This window comes from Equus asinus, chromosome 7 (genome assembly GCF_041296235.1).
Source record: "Equus asinus isolate D_3611 breed Donkey chromosome 7, EquAss-T2T_v2, whole genome shotgun sequence".
Classification (NCBI taxonomy): Eukaryota; Metazoa; Chordata; class Mammalia; order Perissodactyla; family Equidae; genus Equus; species Equus asinus.
In genome coordinates this window covers 18,780,284-18,804,680 of record NC_091796.1, presented here as the reverse complement: position 1 = coordinate 18,804,680, position 24,397 = coordinate 18,780,284, and the positions used below count along the sequence as shown (strand labels likewise).

General features: G+C 45.4%; 1 protein-coding gene across 3 annotated transcripts in view; it reads left to right on the top strand.

The window, feature by feature from the left end:
* Positions 1-2,037: 2,037 nt before the first annotated feature.
* NEDD4L (NEDD4 like E3 ubiquitin protein ligase) overlaps positions 2,038-24,397 on the top strand; it is a 340,623-nt gene continuing 318,263 nt past the window's right edge. For 2 of the 3 annotated variants that reach the window (XM_070512959.1, XM_014859035.3), the window contains exon 1: positions 2,283-2,461. In XM_070512959.1, coding sequence (XP_070369060.1) covers positions 2,414-2,461 — 48 coding nt within the window. In that variant the 5' untranslated portion in view covers positions 2,283-2,413. Of the gene's footprint in view, positions 2,462-24,397 lie in introns of all 3 variants that reach the window. The other variant, XM_070512961.1, reaches the window with a different exon arrangement.

Below are 24,397 nucleotides of genomic sequence, written 5' to 3'. Positions count from 1 at the left end.
CAATGTGCATCCAGGGTAGAAAACCATTGCACTGGGGGAAAGCTGGTACATAATTACACAGGAGACTGATTTTTTTGTTGTTGTTGAGGAAGATTAGCCCTGAGCTAACATCTGCTGCCAATCCTCCTCTCTTTGCTGAGGAAGCCTGGCCCTGAGCTAACATCCATGCCCATCTTCCTCTACTTTACATATGGGACCCCAGAGTGCAGGCAGGTGTCAGCTGTTGTGGTGGGGGTCTGGGAGCAGGAACCCTAGAGGAACGAGAGAGAGGAAGTACGACACACTTTGCAGTTCCCAGATGATATGGCCTCACCCAAGATAAAGCCTGGAACTTAGCACCTCCAGGGTGTAGGAGGGGTAACCTCTGTAATTAGAAATAATTTTGTTAGAAAAATTTAAAAATTGATCATATTTTCCCTCATACCATAAACTATGCAAAGGTTGACAAAGGCCTGGCTAGTAACTGTAAAGAAAGGCATATTAGAATTGGTGTGTGTGCCTCTCTGTGTGTGTGTGTGTGTGTGTCTGTGTGTGTGCACGCTAGCGCAGCGGCAAACCTTTTGTTTAGCAAAAGAAAAAGAATCTAGGTCTGAAAAGGTCGAAAAACTTTGGCCTGGGAAGAACGGAGCCTTGTCTTTTTAAATGTTCCTCCCTAAAGATGATTTTTTTCTCAGTTGGGCTTTGTGGCATCTAAGTACTGTCGATTTAATGGCTCACAATTTGTAGAGAAGAAGGCTTCTGAGTCGGGTGTTGACTCCATGGGGCTGCGTCTTGGAACGAAACCCATTACGTCTAGGGCACAGGCTTTAAGCCACAGTAACGTAGGGATACAAAGGAGAGTTTAGGATGGGTGTGCCCCTTTTCTTTTGCAAACAATCTAGCCGGGGATACAGCAGATACTTAGTCAAGTAGCTGGGTTGGGCAGGAGGATTCTTTTGGATCACGTGAGTTAACTTACTTGAATGAAAATCCTAAATGCACCCTGTCAATACCCAAGTAGGTGCTTTGATGTTTTCTTTTCAAAGACAAATGGTATGTTCTGCTTGTTTTCTTTTTGAACTCACAACTGTACTTAACATCTCGATTTAAGGAAAGTCTTCCTGAAAAAAGTCGAGTGACGAATTTCTTGCACTTAGTTTCTAGCATTCCTATAAATCTGAAAGATTAAATGAACTGCTTGCTGGACAAACAGTAGCTGGGATGTGGGAAGAACCTTACGGCGGCTAATAAGACGTCTTAACGGTTTGCATATGCAGAGGATAACCTTAAACTTGAGTTTGATACTTCACATTGCGGCTCACAAACGAGCTGCCTTTTATTCAAGGAACCATGCTGTCTGTTTTCGAGTGGGTGGGTGCGTACTCAGAGCGGGCGCTCCGTTGGTTCTGTTCCAAGGTTGACACAGGCAGTGGCGACTCGCGGCCACACCGGGGCAGCCGCTCCCTGGCTGGCGGCCGGGCCAGGCGGATCAGCTCTGGGGAGCTGACAATGTAGCCCAGTCGGGCTTGCCGAGGTTGCCAAGAATTTAAAGGGGTCTAGAAACATCCATCTTTCCCCCTTTAACAATTACAGGGAGCTCAGGGCTCTTGGTAAAAAGACTACTGGGAAGAGGAATGGACTGAGTGCAGTTTCTTCTTGTGTGTGGAAAATACCTTCAGCGCCCCCAAATGCCCAGCCCGCCCCCTCCCCAAAGCAGAAGAGGAAGGTGGGTCGGCTGCCCAGCCCAAGTCCGCACAGGCGATCCTCAGCGCGTCGGCCCCGTGGCCGGGGCAGCCTGGAAGAGCCGCTCCGGAGGCCGGGGGTGGGGTGGGCGTGGGGGCCGAGCTCCGCCACCCCCGCAGCCTGCGGCCCGCCCCCCAGCCCGGCCCGTGATTGGCTTGGGGGGCGCGTGTGCCCGCCCCGGCGAGGCGGGGAGGGTCCCCTCAGGGCGCCGGGTGGGAGGAGGCGGAGGCGGAGGAGGGGGCGGAGAGAGCGGGGGCCTGGAGGGAGCGAGCGAGGGGGCGGGCTAGCCGGGCGCCGGAGATCGGAGAGCAGGCTCGGCGCGGCGAGGGGCGGAGAGCGGCGGGCGAGCGGGGAGGAAGGGAGGGAAGCCCGGGCCGGGGGGAGGGAAAGCCCGGCTGGCGCCGCCGCGCGCAGGGAGAGGCGCCGGGGCTGCCGCCGCTGCACGGCGCGCTCTCGGGGCCGCCAGCCGGCCCGGCCCCGCAGCCATCCAGGAGGAAGCGGCGCGGGCAGCGGCGGCGGCGCGCGCGCTCGGGCTCCCTCACCTGCTGGCGCTCGGCGGCTCCCCCGGCGGGACGCGCGCAGGGCCGGGTGCGGGGCCGGCCGGACCCGGAGGAGGCGTGAAGACCCGGCCGCCCGCGCCGCAGCCCAGCCGCCCGGGAGCGCCTCCGATCCCGCGCGGGGCGCCGGCTCCATGGCGACCGGGCTCGGGGAGCCGGTCTACGGACTTTCGGAAGACGAGGTGAGCGGTTCCCCTTCCTCTCCGGACTCCCCCGGGAGTTCCTGCCCCGCGCCGGCAGGGGGTGAGGACCCCTGGGGTGCGCGTCCCGGCGCCTGTAGGGGAACCCCAAACTCGGGAGCGCCGGGAGCGGGGTCCCGGGGGAGGGGGTGCTGGGGCCCTCTCGCCGGGCGCCGGCGGCCCCCTTCCCCCCAGCCAAGCCCATTGTTTGTAAATAAAGCGGCGCAACGCCCTTCCAGCGGGGAGTTCTCGGCAGCTCCCAGCCTTTGGGTGGGAGCCGGACGCGTGCGTGTCCCCATCCTCTCCAAGCCGCGTCCCCCGGGGCTGTTGGGCAACTTTCCGCTTCGCCCCTGCAGCCCGGGAGTCCATGATGTGTGTCACGTTTGGGTCGCTGCTGGACACCCGCGCAGCCCGGGGAAGCCGGGGGGCCGCGGAGGAACCTGATTTGTCTCCCCCTGGAACTTTCTTTCTAATGACTGTCAGCAAGTGCTCTGCTACGTGTGTGTGCTTGTCACGGTGGGAGTGGGTGAAACGCGTGGAGTTGTGCGTGCCTGACCCTCTGTCTTACAGAGTCTAAAGCCAGGAGTATGGATTTCGGGGTCTTTTTGGTGGGGGGAGCTGGTCTAGGATGGTGGCAGGTGCTACTGGAAATTTGGAGGAAGCTTGCAGCCCTGCCGTTTTTTTCCTAGCACCTCCGGGGTGGGTGGAGAGACGAAAGCTCAATTGATCCCTCTTATTAGTAAAGCAAATTAAATAAGCCACGCCCCCAAGGCTGTCGGTTTGCCTGGAAAGCTCTTTGTTTTTCCCCCTCACTCTCCTTGCTGTTTCCCACTCCCCCCTTTTGAAAGATCTTGCTAATTCACTGCTTAGCCCTCTCTCGACCAGCCACGCTGGGCCCTTATTGGCGTGTCGCTCTGCCAAAAAGGCGGGTGGGGGGCCTGTCGCGGGCGCGGAGTGACAGGCAGGCTGGATGGAGCAGGTAGGAGGGGTTTGCCATCTGGCGGGGCGCGAGCTCAGGTCTGGCTCCCCTTTCGAGAGGTGAATTTACAACCCATGAAGCATTACTCAGCAGGGAGGTATTTCCTATCCTGGTTGTGCATTTCATGAAAAGTTGGTGCCTGGAAATTGCAAGGATTTCTGGATTTCACTTTTTTCCTCCCCCTTCTTTCTTTTCTTGAGGTCCCCTCTGTCTCTGGGGGTGGGGTTAATGGAGAGGCTATTATCTGAGACGTGCCCACGTTATGGCTCCTCTCTCACCAGCTTGCCTGCTCTGGTATGGGGTGTGTATATATGTGCATGTATGCTTTGTCAGTGTGTAATGGAATAGGTATCTTAGGGTGGGGAGGGTGGTTGGTGGTATGACTTTTTGTCTTAACAGTTCTAGGTAAAGGTTGCCGTGGTATTTAGTTTATCAAAGAATGATCACAATGCAAATAATGTGATTTGCATTGTCGATTATTTTGCCGTGCCTTTGTAAAATGATTTTCCTTTCTTGTGCAGTTACCTGGGGATGCGTGAAAAGTAGCATTGTTTCATTTACCCAGGGGGTTCTTCTCTCCCTGGCGTCTCTCCACTTTGAGGAGCTTTCTCTTTCATTCTCTACTTCTCCATTTAATTAGTAGCAGTGGAGGGCCGGCAGTGAGCTTTTAGAAAGGTACTGAGAAGCAGACATTCCTAAACAAAGGGCTTGAGGTTTTGTGCCGGATGAAGACAGCTGCATTTTATCTTAGGTCTTTTTTTTGGTAATTACATGATTATTTTTAAAAGCTTCCTGAAAGAAATATATTTTACAGTGTTTTGGGAAATGCAGCTGGATAAGTGAATCCCATGCATGTCAGTGGTGTTCTTTGTTTACGTTTATGGCTAGTGTCAGAATCTACCTAGAGCCCAGCCCGCCCCTTGTCGGGACAAGTTAATACCCATCTTCTTACCTGGTGTCTAGAGTGAAAGTGAAGGATGGAATATGAACAGGATCCGTGTGTGTGTTTGTACATGACTGGGTTCACTCTTGCATGTTGCTGGAGGGCTGTTTGGGGCTGTATATGGAATAGCAAGAGGTGATGAAGACATTTTATTGATTGATTGAGTGATGGCCATGTTGCTGGTACTCATTAGTTCCACCCACACTATATTACAGAAGGCAAGTCACATCTGTCTTCCTTTTCCAGCTTCTCCTACCAGTGAAAAAAATAAGGCAGGGTTCTTTTGATGATTTCACATTTTTGTGGTCTTCGTTTTTTATGGGAGGTTTCATGCTGTCAGGTTGCCCTTCAGAAAATGAGGGAATGCCTTCGTAGAATATTAACAACAAATTGTTGAATTTGCACAGCTTGTTTTTGTCTCCTTGAATTAGTCTGTGTAAGAAAACAAACGGAGGATTTTAACAGGCTCTTAAAGTAGAATGCCTGGTGAAACAAACGGCAGGGTTGTTTTTCCAAGGCGCCTTAAATATGGGTGCACTTCAGTTCGCGCACTCGGTGTGCTGCAGAACATCATATGTGAAGATACTTTGATTGCTATCTGGAAGAGTCACCTTATAAACCTCCTAGCAGAATAGGCATCTGTAGCGAGCAGATTTCTTGAAAGTAAGTGTCCGTTTTCATGGGAGGTTGATGAAAAGCATTCTATGTTTGGAGTGCGTTTAGTTCTATCCCATCACAGGAAGACTCTAGCTCTAACTACTGCTGGTGATGAAGCATTGCATTAACCTAGAAAATAGCAGAATGTCCAGACAGAGGGCATTGTTCTAGGTCTATCAGTTTGTAGAATGAAAGGGATTCACTTGGACTTTGCTTGTGTGACTGCATGTGCTGTTTGTGTTTTGTTGTCTTTCTGGCTGAAGTTCCTCTGGTGAGTTATAGTTCATACTCACCCTGATTTAAAGCAGGTCGGTTTGGGTAACCAAATTTGAAATCGCTATCAGATGAAGGGCTTTGGGTGTTGGAGGGATTAGCAAATTAACAAAACTTCTGATTCCGGGCCAAGGATCAGCTTTGGTTTGGAATCAAAGCACTTTGGACTAGTTTCTGCATCTCTGGCTTGGTTCCTTGGCGGTTTTTTGTTTTGCATGTTGTTTTTATTTATTTATTTTTTGGCAGCCTGTCGCACATTTTGGCAGTTGACTTGTGAATGTTACTGTTAACCTTCTGAAATCTTTTGTTACAACATCTTGGAATATCCTTTATTGAAAAGATTTTCTACTGGGTCAAATACCAGTTTGAATGACAGCTTTCTTATTAGAGGTGGCATTTAAAGATTTTTTTGGTGGTTAGAACAAGGCAAATGGCATAGAAATGAAGGCCAGGATGACATTGGATGATACGTTGACACCTTCCCTCTTTGTTTTATACAACCGAGGATAGTTGGCTAATGTTTCATGTGCCTTCTCTGCACCTAGCACTGTGTTTAGCCTTTATTCACTTGCTATCTCATTTAATCCTCGTAAGGACCCTATGAGGTATAGCTATGATTTGTAGATGAGGACTAGAGGTTCAGAGAGGTGAAGTGGCCTGCATAAGGACACACAGGGAATAAAGATGGAGCCAGGATTTGAACCCAGTTCTGTTGATTCCACAGCCATAGTTTTCAACATGCTCCCTCGCTTCCAGGTATCTTGAAAGGTCTTCATAGCTAGATTGTTCAGGATAATGTAAGATAGAGATAAACGTTAGGGGTTGTAAACTGATGACTTCTAGGTCAGAATGGACCAGGAGCTGTATTTAGTATGGACTCCATAGTGTTTTACAGCTTGGGAATTTTTATGGAAAATGGTAAAAATCTGACTTCAGTGTGGCTACATTCTCACCTGGCAACAATTAGTGCGTCTGAGTCATGCGTGGCCCTTGAGATATGGCAGCTGTATTATATTGGCCATCTCTGCTCTCTTTTGTCTTGGGGGGGGAGGGGGGCTGTCTCTTTATTAATTTGCATATAATTGCCCATTTTAGAACAAACATTAAAGGTTAATCTTTGGCATAGGTATCGTATTCTCTTTAAGATGCTGTCAGTTTTAAGATGCACCATTATTTTATGTGCCACTAAGAAAGAAAGAAAGAAAAATTGCTGTAAAGCTATGATATTGTCGATTTTATGATGCATCCTTTTTTCAGAGATGTTAAAGTATGAAAACAGGGATGTTTTAGAATTCATGAATTACTGTAATTAGAAACCTGGGGTAACCTTGCGCCATCAGTTTCAGTACCCCAGTCATTCAACACGTTTAAGTCAACTGCTAGTCAGATTTCTGCTTCTGAGAAAAGGACCAGAATAAGAGAAATGCTCCCAAGTGGGCTCTGGCAGAGGGGAAACAGGGGAGCCTAGATGATAGGCTCCCCGGATAGCCATATGTAAGTAATTAAGAATAGTCATTAATTTTTTAAAAGTGGTCCATGTGTGTTTTCAAGAGATTACTTGAGAAATCCTGCACGCCATCTTTGCAGCTGTGCAAAATGGTCACAAGATTGCTTCTGGAAATTACAGGTTAGATGCTGTTTGGATCTAAAGGTGGATGCTGAAAGGCACTTTTCTAGAGAAAGATAAGACTTGCCCATTCATTCCCACTCCAGATGCCTGAGTCAGGCCTAGCAGTGCCAGCTGGTGTGCTGTGTAGCTGGGACATGCGCCACCCCGGCTCGAGTCTTCATCATGATCGCTAATATTTGAGAAAACCCTAACAGGGCCTAGGTTTTATTTGTGACATTTAAAAGCAGTTTTCAAAATTGGCAAATATAATTAACAATATAATATATCGTTTTAAATTTTGCTTTCATTAGATTTTTATTCAAGGGTTTTGTGGAATTTGTATAAATTGTCAATTTATGTTCTGAGTTTTGTTGTCAGAATGTTGATTTGAATTGTGTTTCTCCTTACTGAAAAGTAGTTTCCTTAATTTAAGCAACAAAAATAATGATGTTCCAAGGGGTGAGGACCGTGGCAAAATGAGAGTCCTCAGAGAATGGAGTTTCTTTATCATGCAGAACACAATTTAAAAGGAAGTGCTTGAATGGTACTGGGGCATCTCTTCAATGCAGTGAGCGTCCACATCGCCAAGAAACTTCCTTAGAGAGTTGCTTTGGGATTCTGGGAAAGTCAGTATGCTTGATACGTATTCTGGAGAAATATGAATTATCTCAAGGAAGAAATCTCTGACGTTAAGAATCATGTCACACATCACCGCAGTGGTACTTTTCAATTCCTGCTAAATTGCTTCTGCCCTCGCTGTGAGGGGAAGCAGCTTTATGCTCATTGCTAATTTAATCGCCTTCTGAACTGTGCAGTTATTTAAATAAGATACAAAACATGGTAGTATGTGACTGGTGGAAGAAACAAGCTAGTTTCTCTTGGATAGGTTGAGATATTAACATTTTATTTTGAGTTAAAAGATCTTTTTAAGCAGATTTTATTGCTGCCCTTGCGTTTTGAGTCCTGAACGACTAGCAGCAATAAAACGAGATCCTAACTTAAGAGTTTTCAAGCTTTTTGATGTTGTAGGTCTTTAAATAAGTGTTTTTGTCTTACTGATGTATTTAGTAATAAAGCAAACAACATGTTGATCTTTTGACAGTGCATATTAAAGAGGATCATAATATATGAATAATATAATAATGAAAATAGGTATTCAGGTAGGATTAATGAAGGGTATGAGAAGTGTGACGAGATGTTACTTTCTGTTTTTATATTGTTTATCTTCCAGGTCACAGTATAAACAAATATATTTCATTTTCTGACTATAGGTGGCAATGTTTGTACTATTGGTTGGGACTTGTGTGTTGGTGGAACATGGAAATGAGAAACATAATTTAGAGGTGAGGATGAAGAAACTATATTTAGAAAACAATATTTTCCTACAAACTAAAAAAAAAAATCAATTATTTAATAAAGACACCTAAAGTGATGTTTGTCAGTGTGGGCAGTATCAGGAATCATTACTTTTCCAAGGTTTCCCTTATTCAAGGCATATTAAAATTTGGAAAAGGGACAGGCATTTGGATTTGGGGAAAAAAGCCCCCACAGCGTAGAAACACAGAAAAGTTCCTTTGAGAAGCACTGTCATATGCTGTCTTCTTGGGTGCCTAGGGACTTCTCAATAATTCTGGTTCTGCTGTATGGACCATTCCATAATTACCGTCATTGACTTTGAGAAGGAACTAATAATTATCACTCTTTTCAGATATTTGATTGCTGGAGATATTCTTGATTTCTGAGGCAAGACGGTGGCTCAGGTTCTAGCAGAGCAAAAAGCAGTGGTGTCAAGATCTGGGACAGTTATTTCACGAACATATATGATCTTGTTATAGTTGTAATGTTTTGTTTGGAAGCAGAGCGGCCTGAATGCTAGTGCTGCAATACCTTTAGGAGAGAGAAGCCATATTACATAAGTGTGTCTGGGGGAACCAGCTTACATTTGACACTTCAGTTGACTTTTTGTCCCTGACTCCAGAGTCCTGTATTGATTCAGAATTCGGCAAGTGTCATGGTGAGACTATCAGATTCCCTCGCTGTCATCAAAATCCACGTTTGGTTACTTCTTGGCAGGCAAGCATCCACGGAGAGATTTCGTATTCTTTTTCTACCTCCTATTCACCGAGAAAAAAGGGCCATTCAAAAGTGAGGTTTTTTTCATGTAAAATGCTGTGATGTGAAATCTACCCTGTGAAGGTGGAACTTGGGAGGGCTTATAGGGGTGGTGATCTCATGAAAGGGAAGAGCAAGCCGAGGGAACTGTCCCGCTGGTTAGAGTGGCTCTGGCAGGCCCATGGCTTCTCAGGCACGCTGGAGTCCGGTTTTGAAGGATCGCTGGAGTGGCTAGGGCACATGTCCACCTCCTTAGACCATGTGCCTGGGTACCTCCAGACGAGGGGGCAGACCCAAGAGGGGATCTGTGGTGCAGTTACGAGGGCCTGAGTTGTGCCTCTGGGTTTTGGTCTTGCCTTTGTTAAAACAGTTTTCACATTTTGTTTCCCATTTTTCAGCCTCATTTAAGGCCTGGCTCTTCTTGGTCTGCTCAGATGCACTTCTGGATCGCGTTTTACAATGTGTCTTTTAGAGCGCCTTGTAAAGCTGGACTTCCAGTGTGGGTAAAGCGTTGAGGTGTTGTCATAATAGAGAGACCTGCAGTTGGAAAAGATGGCTAATACATAGCTGGTGGGAGGTCACTCTGAATCGCCCCGGTTGAACATCTGTTACGAATTCATGTTCTAAAATGCAAAGTTAAACAGGTTTTTTTGGTAATCTATATGATTTTAAGGTTTACACGTATGTCTTAGCAATTGTGTTAGGTATCACCAGTTTGAGGACGAGTGAAGACAGGCTTGGGTCGGGGTAATGTAGAAGATGAAGATCGTCTCTATCAATTTTTCCTGTTGTTTAACTGAAGATGTTTGCATTGAATGGGTTAGTTTTATTTTCATGTGTAAGTTTTATTTTTTAGTGCTGGAAGTAATTTTGGTCTTTTTTTTTTTGAGAAAATGAAAGCAAGGCTAAGCTATTGAGAGAATTACTTCGTTTAGTAGCTGCTCAACATTAACTATTAATGAAAAAAGTGTATGTATATGTATTCCACCGAATTAAAAGCTCCACATACTTGTTCATGCATCTCCCCCTACCTTTGGAATCTGAGTCTGTTGAAAAGCCTGTGCTTTCTTTTCTCAGTCTCCATTTTTCCTCTCTGTTAATAAGTGATTTATCTTTGAATGTCATCATAGTGCTAACTTCATCTTTGGCAGTTTGATTTGGAAAGGGGAAGGAGGGTGAAGTTTAAAGAAAAAGCAAAACTGAGAGTCCTTTTGCTTCCTTTTATCCTTCCCTCTCGTTCCTTCTGTGCTTCATGCAGTGTGTGTGATAATTGGATGCAACTGTAATTACAGTCAGTAAGTTAGGTTTTAAACTTTGAACCAGCTGTATTTCCTCCCCACTTGTTAACCCCAGAGGATAAATGAGTGTGGCTCTTGAATTAAGCTGTAGCTTGAGGGGGCTGAACTGTGTGTGTTGATTTTGAGTTCTAGAGTATGTTTATGCTGATAATTGAGAAATTGGTATGTACCACGCTGCCTGCCTTTGGAATAGACGGATGTCTTAATTTTCAGTGAGTGTTGTTAGTGAAAGAGAACACTTTAAGCTTGCGAGTAAGAGCTTTTTCTCCCTTGCTTCCAGAAGTGAGGTAGAGAAGAGTATTGTGCAGCCGTGGGGGTGGCGGGTGGGGTGGGGAGAATACTTAATAACATGGAGATGTCAGTAATATAACATTAAGTGGAAAAAGTAGGTTACAAAACAGTGGGTGCACTGTTTCTACAAAACAGTAGAATCCTATTGTGGTTAAGAGTGTTTCTGCCTAGAAGAAATGACTAGGAATAGATCCCAGGATATTAGTGGTAGTTATCTTTGAGCAAAGGGATTAGAGGTAATTTTCATTGTCTTTTTTGCTTACTTATATTTTCTACATTTCTACAATGAACTTTTTTTTTCTTAACATAAAAGTAAGCTTAAAAGTGAAGTAGAAAGAAACTTCTTAAATGCATGTGCGTCTAGCTTTGGGTAAAATTAGAGCCCTTGTTCGGTACAAGTATTGATAGTATCTGTTGCGTTGAGCACATGTTTATCAGGGGCCTGCTTTGTGCTTTGTGTCTAAGGATCTCAAGGTCATTGCCTTAACACTCTTGCGTTTTAGGAGCTTCCCACCAAGATGGAAAGTGGAGGGATTGGTCAAGGGCTGAATATTTTTCAGAAAAAATGACTGGTAAATTAGATTGTTTTTTCACTTGCAGCTTACAAAAATAGATGTTTCGTTTTCTTCACTATGGACACTTAAAATTTGTTTTCATCCTTCTCTGCACTCAGTTGCGTGATAGTCATTTAAATCTTTAGTAGTGTTCTGAAATTTGTTTGTGCCTACTACGAAAATTATGGCCTGTGACCAGACTTGACTCTCTTTCTCTGCTTTTGTTTCCTTGGGTTTTGAGTTAAAGGTCTTGTTACCTGATTGCAGCATTGAATAGTTTTGGATTTCCAAATGATCGCTCTGGTCATCCGTACATGCATCTAAGTGGCTGGAAGCTCTTTGTTTTGCCTTTGAGCTGACTTGTAATGTCCGTCTAGTCTGCGTGTTTCCCACAGTATGTTTCATGGTGGTCTCTTCCTGAACACAAGGGTGGGGTGAGAAAATACCATGTCACGTCTAGTCCGAGACTTGTCTTTGTGTCCGTTCCCCTCCCTCCTTTTAATATTTCTGAAATAAGGATGCATCTTACAATTGATATGTCTGTTTGCTGTGGTGGTGGGTTCCTTGCACTCACACCACACTCCCCCACTTCCCCAGTCCCCCAAAAGTTACAGCTTACCGGTGATGGTATCTTAGAATTATGGCACTTGAGTTGGCCAATCTCAATTTGTGTATTATGGTGGTCCATGTATTGTGGTAGATTGCTGATAGTTGTCATGGAGACTATAACCTCGTCTGTCTCATTCAGTGGTGATGTGTCTGTTAAGAAGCATCCACCTGGACATTGAGGACATGTGCCAGCTCAATGACATCATCAAAGAGTCAAGGTCTGTCTTTTCTCTACTCCACTATCTATAGTCTGGCCCTTTTCAGAGGCCTTATTGGTCCAAGGGTGGCTGCCAGTGGCAGTCAGAGCTGTGTTCTTTTTTCTGCTTGCAGAGGAGAGAGAATGGCTTCCTGTGGCTTTCTCTTAAGATTAAGGAAATCTCTGTCTCATTGGCCCACAGAGGCTTAGATCTGCTCGTCCCTCAACCAGCCAGTGGCAAGGAGGGGATGGAATTACCTTTATTACCTTAAGAGTCCACCCCTTGCTTGAGCTGAGGTGAAGTCCGTGATGACCCACAGTCCACTCGTTGGATAATTCACCTACCTTCAGATATACACACCTTCAGAAATGCCTATGGCTTCATGAAAGCACGTGCTCCCTTTCCCCAGGGAGGCAGGCTCCATCTAAGTATTGGAAGGATCTCTGAGTGATATGCTGTCTTTTCTCTTATACCTGAAAGGTTTTTTTCTCTTTTTTCTTTTATGGTCTGGTGACATATGGCTAAAAATAGTTTATGCCCCCCAAAACATTCAACCTATGATAGTGAAGAGGGAACAAGATAGTACAAAAACCTTCTTATTTGGAAAGGGGGAAAATAAGAAAACTCACAATGTGATAGCTGGCAGGAGCCCTTGCCTTGCTCGGACAGTCTGGCAGCTTCTGGCTCTGCTGGATTATGTCCACTGCGAGAGTCTCCCTTGGTCCTTATTCTCTACACTACACCAGGACGTCTGTTGGTAGAGTGCCTCCTTTTGGGTTCTGCTTGGGTGTGCGTTTGGGCCTTTGGGGTAGCTTGGGAGTTGAACAGCCACAGGCTGGTGTCCGCTGAGCTCAGTACAGTCACGTGCTGTGTAATGACGTTTCAGTCAACGATGGACCGGATATGCAATGGTGGTCCCATAAGATTAGTACCATATAGCCCAGTTGTGTAATAGGCTACACCATCTAGGTTTGTGTTGGTATACTTCTGTGCTGTTCACACAGTGATGAAATTGCCTAATTTGGTATTTCTCAGAATGTGTCCCTGTGGTTAAGTGATGGATGACTGTGTTTGGTAATACTGCTCCCATGAAAACTTAGGTTGCAGGTTTGTTTGCTTCTAGTCAGTTCTGTGGGCTGGTAATGACAGCCAGTGGTCTTATCTAGATGAAGGCTCTGTTTCTGGGAATTTGTTTCTCTTAGCCACAGGTCTCTGCCCTGCCTGCCCATCCCCATTGGGTCTGCCTCAAGGTGATCTTAAAATAGCCTTGAAGGAAGAGGCACACAGTTTGGGTCCAACAGACAGCAGGGGTACTGTACCCCACTCTGCCTTTCTGTGGCCTATTCAGAATGACCACCTTCCCCAGACTGGGACTGTGGGACTCATAGGACCCTCTGCCCACCCCCCGACTCAGACATTCCAAGTTTATTTATAGCACCACTGTTTGTATAAAATTTGTGATAGTTGGGGCTCTTGATTGCAAGCAACAGTGGCTGATTCTGATGAATTTAAGCAGAAAGGGATTTATTGAAGGCATTTTGGATGGCATGGAAGTACCTGTAAAGCTAGAGAGCCAGGCCTGGACAGTGGTCAGGGCCCAAGGGAGACTGGACACCTTGAATCGCAGCCAGAGAACCCACAGGAAGCATCCAGTGAGGGCCCCGGGGCTCCCAGACACTGAATGCCTGTCTTCCCACATCATCTCTGGATGTGACGTGGTGGCCTCCCTCTTGGTGTAGCTGTATCAGCTCTCCTTTCTTGCCTGTGTTGGGGATCTTCACAATCACTCCCGGACTCGATTCAATAGAAGGACTCACAAGACCCAGAAATTGTTATACTCACAGTTACGATTTATTCCAGTAAAAGGATAGCAAGGCAGAATCAGTGAAGGGAAAAGATGTGTGGAGTGAATTCCAGAGGCAACAAGGCACGAGCTTCCCAGTGGTCTTACACAGGATGCACTTAATTCCTCTAGCAACAATTGTGATGACCTGTGTGAAATGTTGTCTACCAGGGAAGCTCATTAGAGACTCAATTCCCGAGGTTTTTGTTGGGGACTGGTCATATGCACCCTCTGCCTAGCATGTCCTAAAATTCCAGACTCCGAGAAGGAAAGCAGGTGTCAGCATAAACCACAGCGTTTGCGCGGACAGTCCAGGCACAGAGAGGCACACTTATCATATTTAGGGAACATTTTATATCAGTGGAGGGAACTGTTTACCATTCAGCAGCATGTAGCCAGCCAAGGGCCAGCCTTGCAAGCAGGCCTTTCCAAGGCCAGCAGTCTCCGGCCTGCTATGCTGCTTTTCTGCACACTTCCTCTTTGAGTCCCTGGTGGGAAGCTCAGGCTAGAGCCTCTGATTGGCCAGCCTCAGTCATGTGCCCATGGCCCTTGCTGCTGGGGGGAGGGGGGTGAGGGGTTTGTTTCCTCCCTTTTTTAAACTTCTGGTTTCTGTCGAGGGAGGGGTGCCCAGCCTCTCGCCAAAACCCACAGTGTGAGGAATCCCCAAACATAGGAAGTGGTTTCAGATGCTGGGCTTTGCAGCACCCCTCTCCCCCAAAGAAAACCCCTCTAAGCATGAATCAGGCCCAGTATGAATGTTGAATGGATGGTTGCACTAGCGAGGCCAGGTGGTGTGTGTTTTGAGGATTTCCATCCCTGCATCAGGGAGAGGCTAGGATGTGTTTTTGCAAATTTTGTGTCCTTGAGGGGGCAGAGTGCACCCCCAAGCACTGCTGAGGTGCCAGTGCTCTTCAGGAACCTACAGTATAAAAAGGGAAACAGCAGTTCAGCTGAGACCCGAATGAGGCATTGCCAGCTACTCGAGGTTTGAGGACAGAATATTCCAGACAGGAGGAATAGCAAACACACAGGCCCTGCGATAGGAACAAGCTCCAGGAACAGAAAGAAAACCATAGTGGCTGGAGTGTCGGGGGAACTGCAGGCAGCGAAGTCAGAGATGGGGACAGAGGACAGAGCTGGGGGCTTGATAGCCAATGTGGAGAGCTGGGGTTTTCTTGGTGCAGTGGGAAGCCTTTGGAGGGTTTTAAGCAGAGAAGTAACAGGATCTGATTTGTGACTTGAAGCAACTTTGTGTGGACAAAGGATTGTGGGAGGAAGGACAAGAATAAAAACAGGATGCGCCAGCCCTGGTGGCCTAGTGGTTAAGTTCAGTAGGCTCAGCTTCAGCAGCCCCAGTGTACTTCCTGGGTGCAGACCTACACCGCTCTGTTAGTGGCCATGCTGTGCTAGCAGCCCACATGCTAAAAAATAGAGTAAGATTGGCCAGGGTATTAGCTCAGGGCAAATCTTCCTCATGAAAAAAAAAAAAAGTGAAAGCAGGGAGATCAGTCAAGAAGCCCTAGTTCTTGTTCGTTAGGAGGTGGTGGTAGGCTGGGATTCCAGGAAGGGCATGGTCGAGGGTGGTGAAATGGATGGGTTGGGCATGTATTTTGTAGGAATTGCCTGGGACTTGATGGAACACATAGGGAGATGTCACCTAGGATTTTGGCATGAGCAGTTAGGTGGAATGTCAGTTACTGAGAGGAAAGAGGAGCAAGATTGGGGGAAATGGAGAAATCCAAGGTGTATTTTGATTAGGTTAAGAGTAATGTACCTCCTAAGATCCGGGTGATGCTGGTGGCCAGGTAGATACAGGCATCTGGAACCCATAGGCTCCTCAGCATGTGGTTAGCTTGGGAGGCCCTGGAACTAGGGGAAATGATGAGGACTAGAGACAGAGGCGACTAGAGCAGGACCTGGGCCCACCAGCCTTTGGAGGTCTGGGCAAGGTGGTGTGGCCGGTGAGGTAGGCTGTCCTCTAACCAAATGTGGTCTCAGGAAAGCTGACAAAGGAGTGGGGCTGGTCAGTCATATCCAGTGCTGTGGGAGACAAATGATAGGGGGACAGTAAATGTGCATGGATTTGGCAGGGCGGGTGCCTTGGTGATCTGGGCAAAAGCCATGTCACGAGAGGTGGGAGTGGACGCCCCGTGGAGGAGAGGAAAGAAATGTGAGGATGTGGAGGCCACTCTTCGAAGGAATTTTGCTGTGAACAGGCGTGGAGAGACGTGGCTGCAGCTGAGCAGGGCCGTGGGGCCTGGAGCGTATTTTCTTTTCTCAAGTTGGGAGATGCTGGAGTGTATTTTGTATGTGGCAGAGAGGGAGAAAGTGATGCAGAAAGTGGATCTGCTGGTGCAGTGAGGTTGGTGTGAATGCTGGGTGACCAGCTCTGGGCCTGCATTTGAAATCATCTTTGACATCCTTCAGTTGTCTCAGGCTAAGGAGATGAGACAAGTATGGACTTGATACGTCAGCGATATCCTCCTGCCCCATGAAGGCTGAAAATGGTGTACCTGTTGGTATGAACGTAAGTTTCCCTCTACAGTTAACAGGTGTGGGGGAATTGAGCCGACATCAAAACGGAACTATAGCTGAGCTACGCTGAACCCCAAGGAACCAGCTTGGTGGCAGCGAGCGCTATAAGACTTAGTTTTATGCTTCTATAAATGAAATAACAACCAAAAAATTTAAGTCAGCACAGAGAGGAGATTTGAGAGAATTTTTTTTTCCATTTTAAATTGAATGTCAAACTTGAGAAGTCCTGTTCTAATTAGTAGTTGATCACCGTAGTTCACATTCTGGTGGCCTCTGACCTTATTTCTCCCTTTACCCTGACTCTTTGAAACCCTTTTATAGTCTTACATTTTATATATTCTTTTAAGCAACTTCAGCCTTGTTAGAATGAGGCTGGTCTTAATACACAGAAAGATGATTAATAATTGCAGGAAGGGACAGGAATGCCCACTAACAGACAATTTTATGGATAGGATGAGGTGGGTTGGCAAGTCCCAAATTGCATAACATTCCTGTCATTCTAGGGAGGAGCGACTTCTCAGTTTACCAGTCGTGTCATGGTGATTTGAACACCTGGGCAACAAGGACATTGCCCTTCTTTGCCAGGTACCTTAATTCTGGAGTCTGCACAATGATGGTTTCAAGAAGATGCTCTGGTGTGGGCAATGGCAGTTTCAACAATTTCTTTGGCCTCTTAAGAATCTATGGAAAATAAAACCCAGTGTAGAAGGCTTGTAGGTGAGTCTGTGCCCTTCTTCTGTTGAACGTCTTTGCCTTTCTGGGGACTCGGAGCGGCAGGAGGTCTTTTTACTTAGAATTCTAGGAAAGGAGGATAGTTAAGAGTAAAATTCTAAGTAGTGGTATAGACTAGAAAAAAAGGGGTAATCTATACTGCATGAACAAAGTAGAATTCAAAAAGATCTTACAGATGTTTTTTTGGCCAGCTGATGTGATGAGATTGTCTAATCTGAGACTTTGGCTTGGATGGGGGGACACTCACGGGCCCTGATACTGGGCTCGGGGCTGAGACGGCCAGTGGCATGCAGCTCTTTTCTCTGAGGACGTGTCGGATCCATTTGAGACAAGCTCATGAACAACGGTCATTCGTTGTGATTAGGCGAGTAGTAGAAGTAACTATTGGGACAGTGCTGTTGAGTCTGGGGTGTGAAGATAAGTAGAAAAGATAGGATGTCCAGCTTCCAACAGTGACCTCTGAGCTGAGTTTTATATAACAATAAGCTAACAGGTAAAGTTTGAGCACTTTCCCTGTGCTAGGTGTTGACATAAATGTCTTACAGAAAGTCACATGCCCTTCGCAACAGCTCTTTGAGATGAGTGCTGTTGTCTCCGTTTATGGGGGACACTGAGGCACAAAGATGTTAAGTATCTTGCTCGTGGGTCACAGAGCTAGTAAGTGGCGGAGCTGGGGCTTGAACCAAGGCCGTCTGTCTGCAGAGCTGACGGGCAGAACCACCACACGGTGGTGTCTTGGGGAGGGGAGAGGAGGGCACAGCCGAGGCCTGGGTGGCAGGACGGAAAGTCAATGGAGGAAGTGGCTGTGTCTGAACAGCCTTGTGGACCTTGTCAAGGAACCGGGGCTTTATCCTCGGAGGCGCTTTGAGAAACCTGTTAGAGCTCTGCTGAGGCTCAGCACGCAGCCAGGGGACAATGGATTTGAAGTGGGAGGCAGTGGGAGGTCCCCCAGCTGGCCAGGCAGAGTTGGTGGTGATGACAGAGGAACTGAGCAATGGCGATAAGCAGGAGTACTTAGGGGGCACAAGGCATTGTATTTGGTTACTGACTGATAGGTGAGAAAAGGGGAGGAGCCTAGAATAATCCCCCAGGCTGCTTGTTTCAGAGGACTGTACGGGTGGGGGGAAGGGAGAAACCTTCGTTGATTAAATACCTAGTACAGTGGTTCTAAACTGGGGGATACCCGCCCCCCGGAGACATTTGGCAATGTCTGGAGACATTTTTGGTTGTCACAACTTGGGAGGTGCTACTGGCATCTAGTGGGTGGAGGCCAGGGATGCTTCTGAGCATCCTACAAGGTGTAGGACAGTGCCCACGGTGAAGAAACACCTGACCCCAAATGCCAGTAGTGGCTAGGTTGAGAAACCCTGCTCTCATATGTATCAGTTTTACATGGTTATCTAATTTAATCCAGGAACCAATCATGTGAGATGATAAATACTGTTTTTCATATGAAAAAAAGCAAGGTTTAGAGAGCATGGGTTACTTGGCCAAAGCCACAGAGCTGGTAAGTGCCAGAGTCGGAATCCAAACCCAGGTCTTCTGTATGGTGGCAAGGTGGCCCTCTCGGCTCTCCCCGCTGCTCATTGCTCACAGTGCTGCAGAGGAGGGCGGCAGGCTGGGCTGTGGGTTCTTTTTCTGTAGTGCTGGCTCCAGACTGCAGGAGGCAGGAAGGAAGGTCGTTATTTATACTCCCCTCTGCATAGCATCGAATTTTCCAATCCTGAAGGTCTTAGAGCAAGGAGTTCACAGAAATGGTCATCATTTAGATGTTGACTGTTCCCTGCAAATATAAATATGGGAGCACATACCATCTTTCCTTTAAAAAGGAAAGGTGAAATAAAATGCAAAGATTATAATGTAAAACCCTATTTATTCCCTGTGCATGTGAACTGTTGTGTACGTCTCGCAGTGATTTAATTACTCAGTATCCCTTTGGGGAAAGGACAAGGTGAAGACGGGAATTTGGAGGATCATATAGGACCGCTCTGGATTTTGAGATAGTTGAACTATTAAAAATATCTTGATTTGCCAGAGGTAAGGAGCGCTGCTGAGAATCAGTTTGTTTTAGCGTGGTCTAGAATGACTGGAGGGCTTCTCATAGCTTGGATAAACCAGGAGGTGTGTAATTCTGTCAGCTCCCTGTCCACCCTGAATGGTTATTACCCAGTTCCCGGGCAGATTTTGCATGGATGTAGCAGCCTTCCTTGGTGCCTCATGATATTAGAGCCTTGGGGACAGATCTCACAGTTGAACTCCTCATAATGTTGTAGTATCGTTATTTTCAAGGTTATGCATTTTAAGATGAAGTCTTTGGATGGTGATCTGGGTGAGGCTGCTCCCCTGAGATTGAGATGGGTGCCTCTGTGGGCATGATTTGTCTGTGTGAAACAGTCTTTCTGTTGGCCCCAAGCCTGAGGTTTTTGTCTGGCCACACAGCGCCCTGGTGCTTGGGCTGCTGGGGCCGTTTCGTGAGTGTGAGGCTTCTCTTCTCTTCTTCATTGTTGGGTCTGTTGTTCTGGAAGGTGCGCGGGCTCCTGCGTCAGGCACTGCTTCTCTGGGAAAGCCTGTTTGCTGCTTCTCCCAGTCTGATGCCATTTCTGCTAGAAAGGGGAAGCTTAGGAGGGCGCTGGGGCCGGGCATTCCCATCAAAGAGTTTGGTAAGCAGACAGCAGGGCCTCGGCTTTGTGTTCGGAGAGTTCGTGTTTTCATTATGACACAGAGAGAAAAATTAGGAATAAACTGGGGAAAAGTTTGCTGCTGTCATCTCAATGTAAGTGGTCGCTACTTGGATTATCCTAAATGCGACATTGAACTCAAGTGTGATTTCTTTCAGATTCTGTGTTTAGAGTCACATGTATAACATGAAAGTAATAATAGGAAGTTTTGACAAAGAAATTGAAGAGGTGATATCAATTAAAGGAACACTTCTCAATTGGTCCAACACTGAAGAATAATCATAAAAATAACAAATGTTTTATTCACTGTATTAATGTCAGTATTACTCAGTGTTTAACTGATTGGGCTTAGGGTTTTTTTTTCCCTGCTCCAAGATTTCCCAATGAAGAACACCTTATTCTAACATTGCTTGCCTTGGAAAGAACAATTAGTCATGTGTTTCCTTTTCTGCAGTGGGAAGACAGGCAGAATAACACAGTATATTATTTTTTTTGGCATAAATAAAGTAGACCCACTTTAGAGAGTGAACATCAGTGAGGACTTCACATGTTGCCTTAAACTATTTTTATTATAATGTTTCTTAAAATATATCCAAACATAAAAAGAGGAATAAACATGTTTATAGCGCATATATCACCCTATCACTATAACCAACCTACAGATTCATTACAAATCTAATTCCCAACCTAGTTCATTCAGATTAACTGTATGATTTTAATGTGACAGATGATGCTGTTTTGTTAAAGCTGCATCTGTCACCTGTCCTCAGGAAGTACTGGCTGCTAGGACAAGTTTTCCTTCCGTGACCTACCGTGTGCTGGGGGTGGTCCCCTACCCTCTTTTCCTTCGTGCCCCTAATTCAGACTTCTGTTGTGCTGTGTGCTGGAGCGCAAAGACATCAATGACTTAAAGTCATAGCTGGAGACAGAAGTACTGTTGCCATCTTGATCATGAATACAAAGGCCAATTTTAGCCCCAGAAATCATAGGGAAGTACTTCCTTGCATAAGATGGCCATGTAGATGATCTAGAATGTGCTTGTATTAATATATTAAGATCATCATCGTCTGAGGCTTCCTGTGCCAGATGTGGTCCTTGCTGTCACCTAGCAGGGAGAGAATTCCTATGATGGGTGGTGGCGCCTCTGTGGACAGCTGATGCATTTTGTGCGTTGGTGCTGCCATTATGACACACCTGTGATTTGTCAGGCTACGGATGACTCTCGCCTGGCCCCAGTAATGTATCTACATTGAGAATGTCAGTTAGATCTAATACATCTTGTACCTTTGTTGCTATTTGATCTTGCACAGATCTTGTCTTTACTTTTTATTTATTTATTTATTTTTCTTTCTGCTTTTTCTCTCCAAATCCCCCCAGTACATAGTTGCATGTTTTAGCTGTGGGTCCTTCTAGTTGTGGCATGTGGGATTCCGCTTCAACGTGGCCTGATGAGCAGTGCCATGTCCATGCCCAGGATCCGAATGAGTGAAACCCTGGGCCACTATAGTGGAGCATGCGAACTTAACCACTCGGCCACAGGGCCAGCCCCATTGTCTTTACTTTTTAATAAAAGACAGTTTGGTACTGGAAGTTTCCCTGGTGAAATAACATGGTTCATTTAGTCTCTCATCTTTCCATTCCTTGGCAACCCTTTTGCCATTGTTACCGTCAGATGACCTTCCTGATTTTCCTAGTAAATGTGTCTGTTGTGTTTTTTTTCCACGGCAAACAAAAAATCAATGTTTATTGGCTCTGGAGTCCCTAGCAGGGCACGGCTCAGATCTCTGTGCTCTGCTCAGTGCTCAGCTGGTGTCCTTAGCTGCACACTTTTACTTACACTAGTTTCTTGTCTAGCTTTGGTGGTCTTGCCTTAAATTTTTTCTCTGTTTGCTTTCCTTAGCCAGAGGTGACACTAAAATAAGGAATGATTTTATGTTTTTTAACAGATATGCTGGATGTTGGCTATCCAAATGAACATTCCCATTCAGGATGATTTCTTGAGAGGCCTTGTTTGTACCCTTATGGGGTAACCATGGGTCAGTGAATTTCTTGGTAATTCTTACTCTGTCAAAATTGCCTTCTCAGCTAGGTTACTAGCCATATTAGCCTCTTTACCTTCCAGTAACACCTCCTTAAAATGGTGTTGACTGGATTGAATACCCATTTTAGTCACTCTGGTTGGCTTTGAAGCTGTTTCTAGAAGTTAAATTTGTCCCCTGGGAAAGCACACTTGTCCACCGCTCAGGGGGTTGGATGTAATGGGATATGGGCTTCACTGGCAGCTCCTCCAGTAGAGAAGCGCTAAGAAGGTGTTGAACGATGACTTACTGTGGAAATAAGTGTTTAGAGTCCCAAGGTGGCTCTAAGGACATGCCGAAGTTCTCACTGTTATATTCAAAAGGAATCAGCCACATTCTTTAGTATTCGTATCTTGTAGAGTGAGAATCAGGAAAGAAGCTTAGTAAATCTTACTCTACTTAAACAAAAGTAAAAGAGCGGAAATTACAGGTGGATTTTTGTACAGTAGAAGTATACACACATTTCTTTTTTCCTCTTAGTTTCTTGTCTCTTTCTTGTTATGTCTCATGATACTGTTTCGGAGCCTCCATTTTCATAGAAGTTGGGTGGTTCTGGCTTTTGCTTTCGATGTTGATTTCTAGGCACAAGGAAATTAATAGGCGGAGAGAGATTTTTCTCATTGAATGCTGCCACTTGTTTGGGGATTGGGTTTATTTTGTGAGGTTTGTAAACTTAGATTCCCCCATACACACCCACACTGTAATTCAGAATTTGTCATCTTTATTTTATTTTATTTTTTTTGGTGAGGAAGACTGGCCTGAGCTAACATCTGTTGCCAATCTCCCTCTTTTTTTTTTTTTCTCCTCAATGCCCCACTACATAGTTGTACATTCTGGTTTTCCTGTGTGGAATGCTGCCACAGCATGGCTTGATGAGCAGTGCATAGGTCGGTGCCCAGGATCTGAAGCAGTGAACCCCAGGCTGCCGAAGCGGAGCATGCAAGTGTAACCACTCAGTCATGGGGCTGGCCCCCAGAATCTGTCATCTTTAAATGTTGTTTTTTTAAAAATTTTGTTGAGGTCATAATAGTTTATAATGTTGTGAAATTTCAGTGGTACATTATTATTTGTCAGTCACCAACATAGGTGTGCCCCATTACCCCTTATGCCCACTACCCAACCCCTTTCCCTTCTGGTAACTATCTGTGGTGTATCACATTGATTGATTTGCACATGTTGAACCATCCCTATGTTGCTGGTATAAAACCCTCTTGATCATGGTGCGTGATGTATTTAATGTATTGCTGTGTTCGGTTTGCCAGTATTTTGTTGAGGATTTTTGCGTCTATGTTCACCAGTGATATTGACCTGTAATTTTCCTTCTTTGTGTTGTCCTTGTCTGGCTTTGGGATCAGGGTGATGTTGGCCTCGTAAAATGTGTTAGGAAGTGTTTCATCTTCTTCAATATTTTGGTATAGTTTGAGAAGGATAGGTACTAAATCTTTGAATCTTCGATAGAATTCTGCAGAGAAGCCATCTGGTCCTGGACATTTAGGTTTTGGGAGATGTTTTATTACTGTTTCAATCTCTTTACTTGCGATTGGTCTATTCAAATTCTCTGTTTCTTCTTGGTTCAGTTTTGGGAGGTTGTGTGAGTCTAAGAATTTATCCATTTCTTCTAGATTGTCAAATTTGTTGGCATATAGTTTTTCATAGTATTCTCTTATAATCCTTTGTATTTCTGTGGTATCTGTTGTAATTTCTCCTCTTTGATTTCTAATTATATTTGAGCCTTCTCTCTGTTTTTCTTAGTCTGAATAAGGGTTTGTCAATTTTGTTTATCTTCTTAAAGAACCAGTTCTTAATTTCATTGATCCTGTCTGCTGTTTTCTTGGTTTTAGTTTCATTTATTTCTGCTCTAATTTTTATTATTTCTCTCCTGCTGACTTTGGCTTTTGTTCTGTTAGGTATAGTTTAAGATTGCTTATTTGAGACTTTTCTTATTTGTCAAGGTGGGCCTGTATTGCTGTGAGTTTTCCTTAGGACCACTTTTGCTGCGTTCCTTATGACTTGGTATGGTGTATTTTCATTTTCATTTGTCTCCAGCTATTTTTTTTACTTCGCCATTAATTTTTTCAACAATCCATTGGTTGTTGAGTAGCATGTTGTTTAGTCTCCACATATTTGTCACTTTCCCAGTTTTTTTTCTTGTAGTTGATTTCTAGTTTCGTAGCATTCTGGTCGGAAGAGATGCTTGTTATGATTTCAGTCTTCTTAAATTTATTAAGACTTGTCTTGTTTCCCAACATATGGTCCGTCTTTGAGAATGTTCCATGTGCAGTTGAGAAGAATGTGTATTCTGCTGTTTTTGGATGGAGTGTTCTATATATGTCTATTAAGTCCATCTGGTGTAGTTTTTCATTTGATTCTACTATTTCCTCATTGACTTTCTGTCTGGACGATCTATCCATTGATGTAACTGTGGTGTTAAGGTCCTCTACTATTACTGTATTGCTGTTAATATCTCCTTTTAGGTCTGTTAATGGTTGCTTTATGCACTTTGGTGCTCCTGTATTAGGTGGATATATATTTATAAGTGTTATGTCCTCTT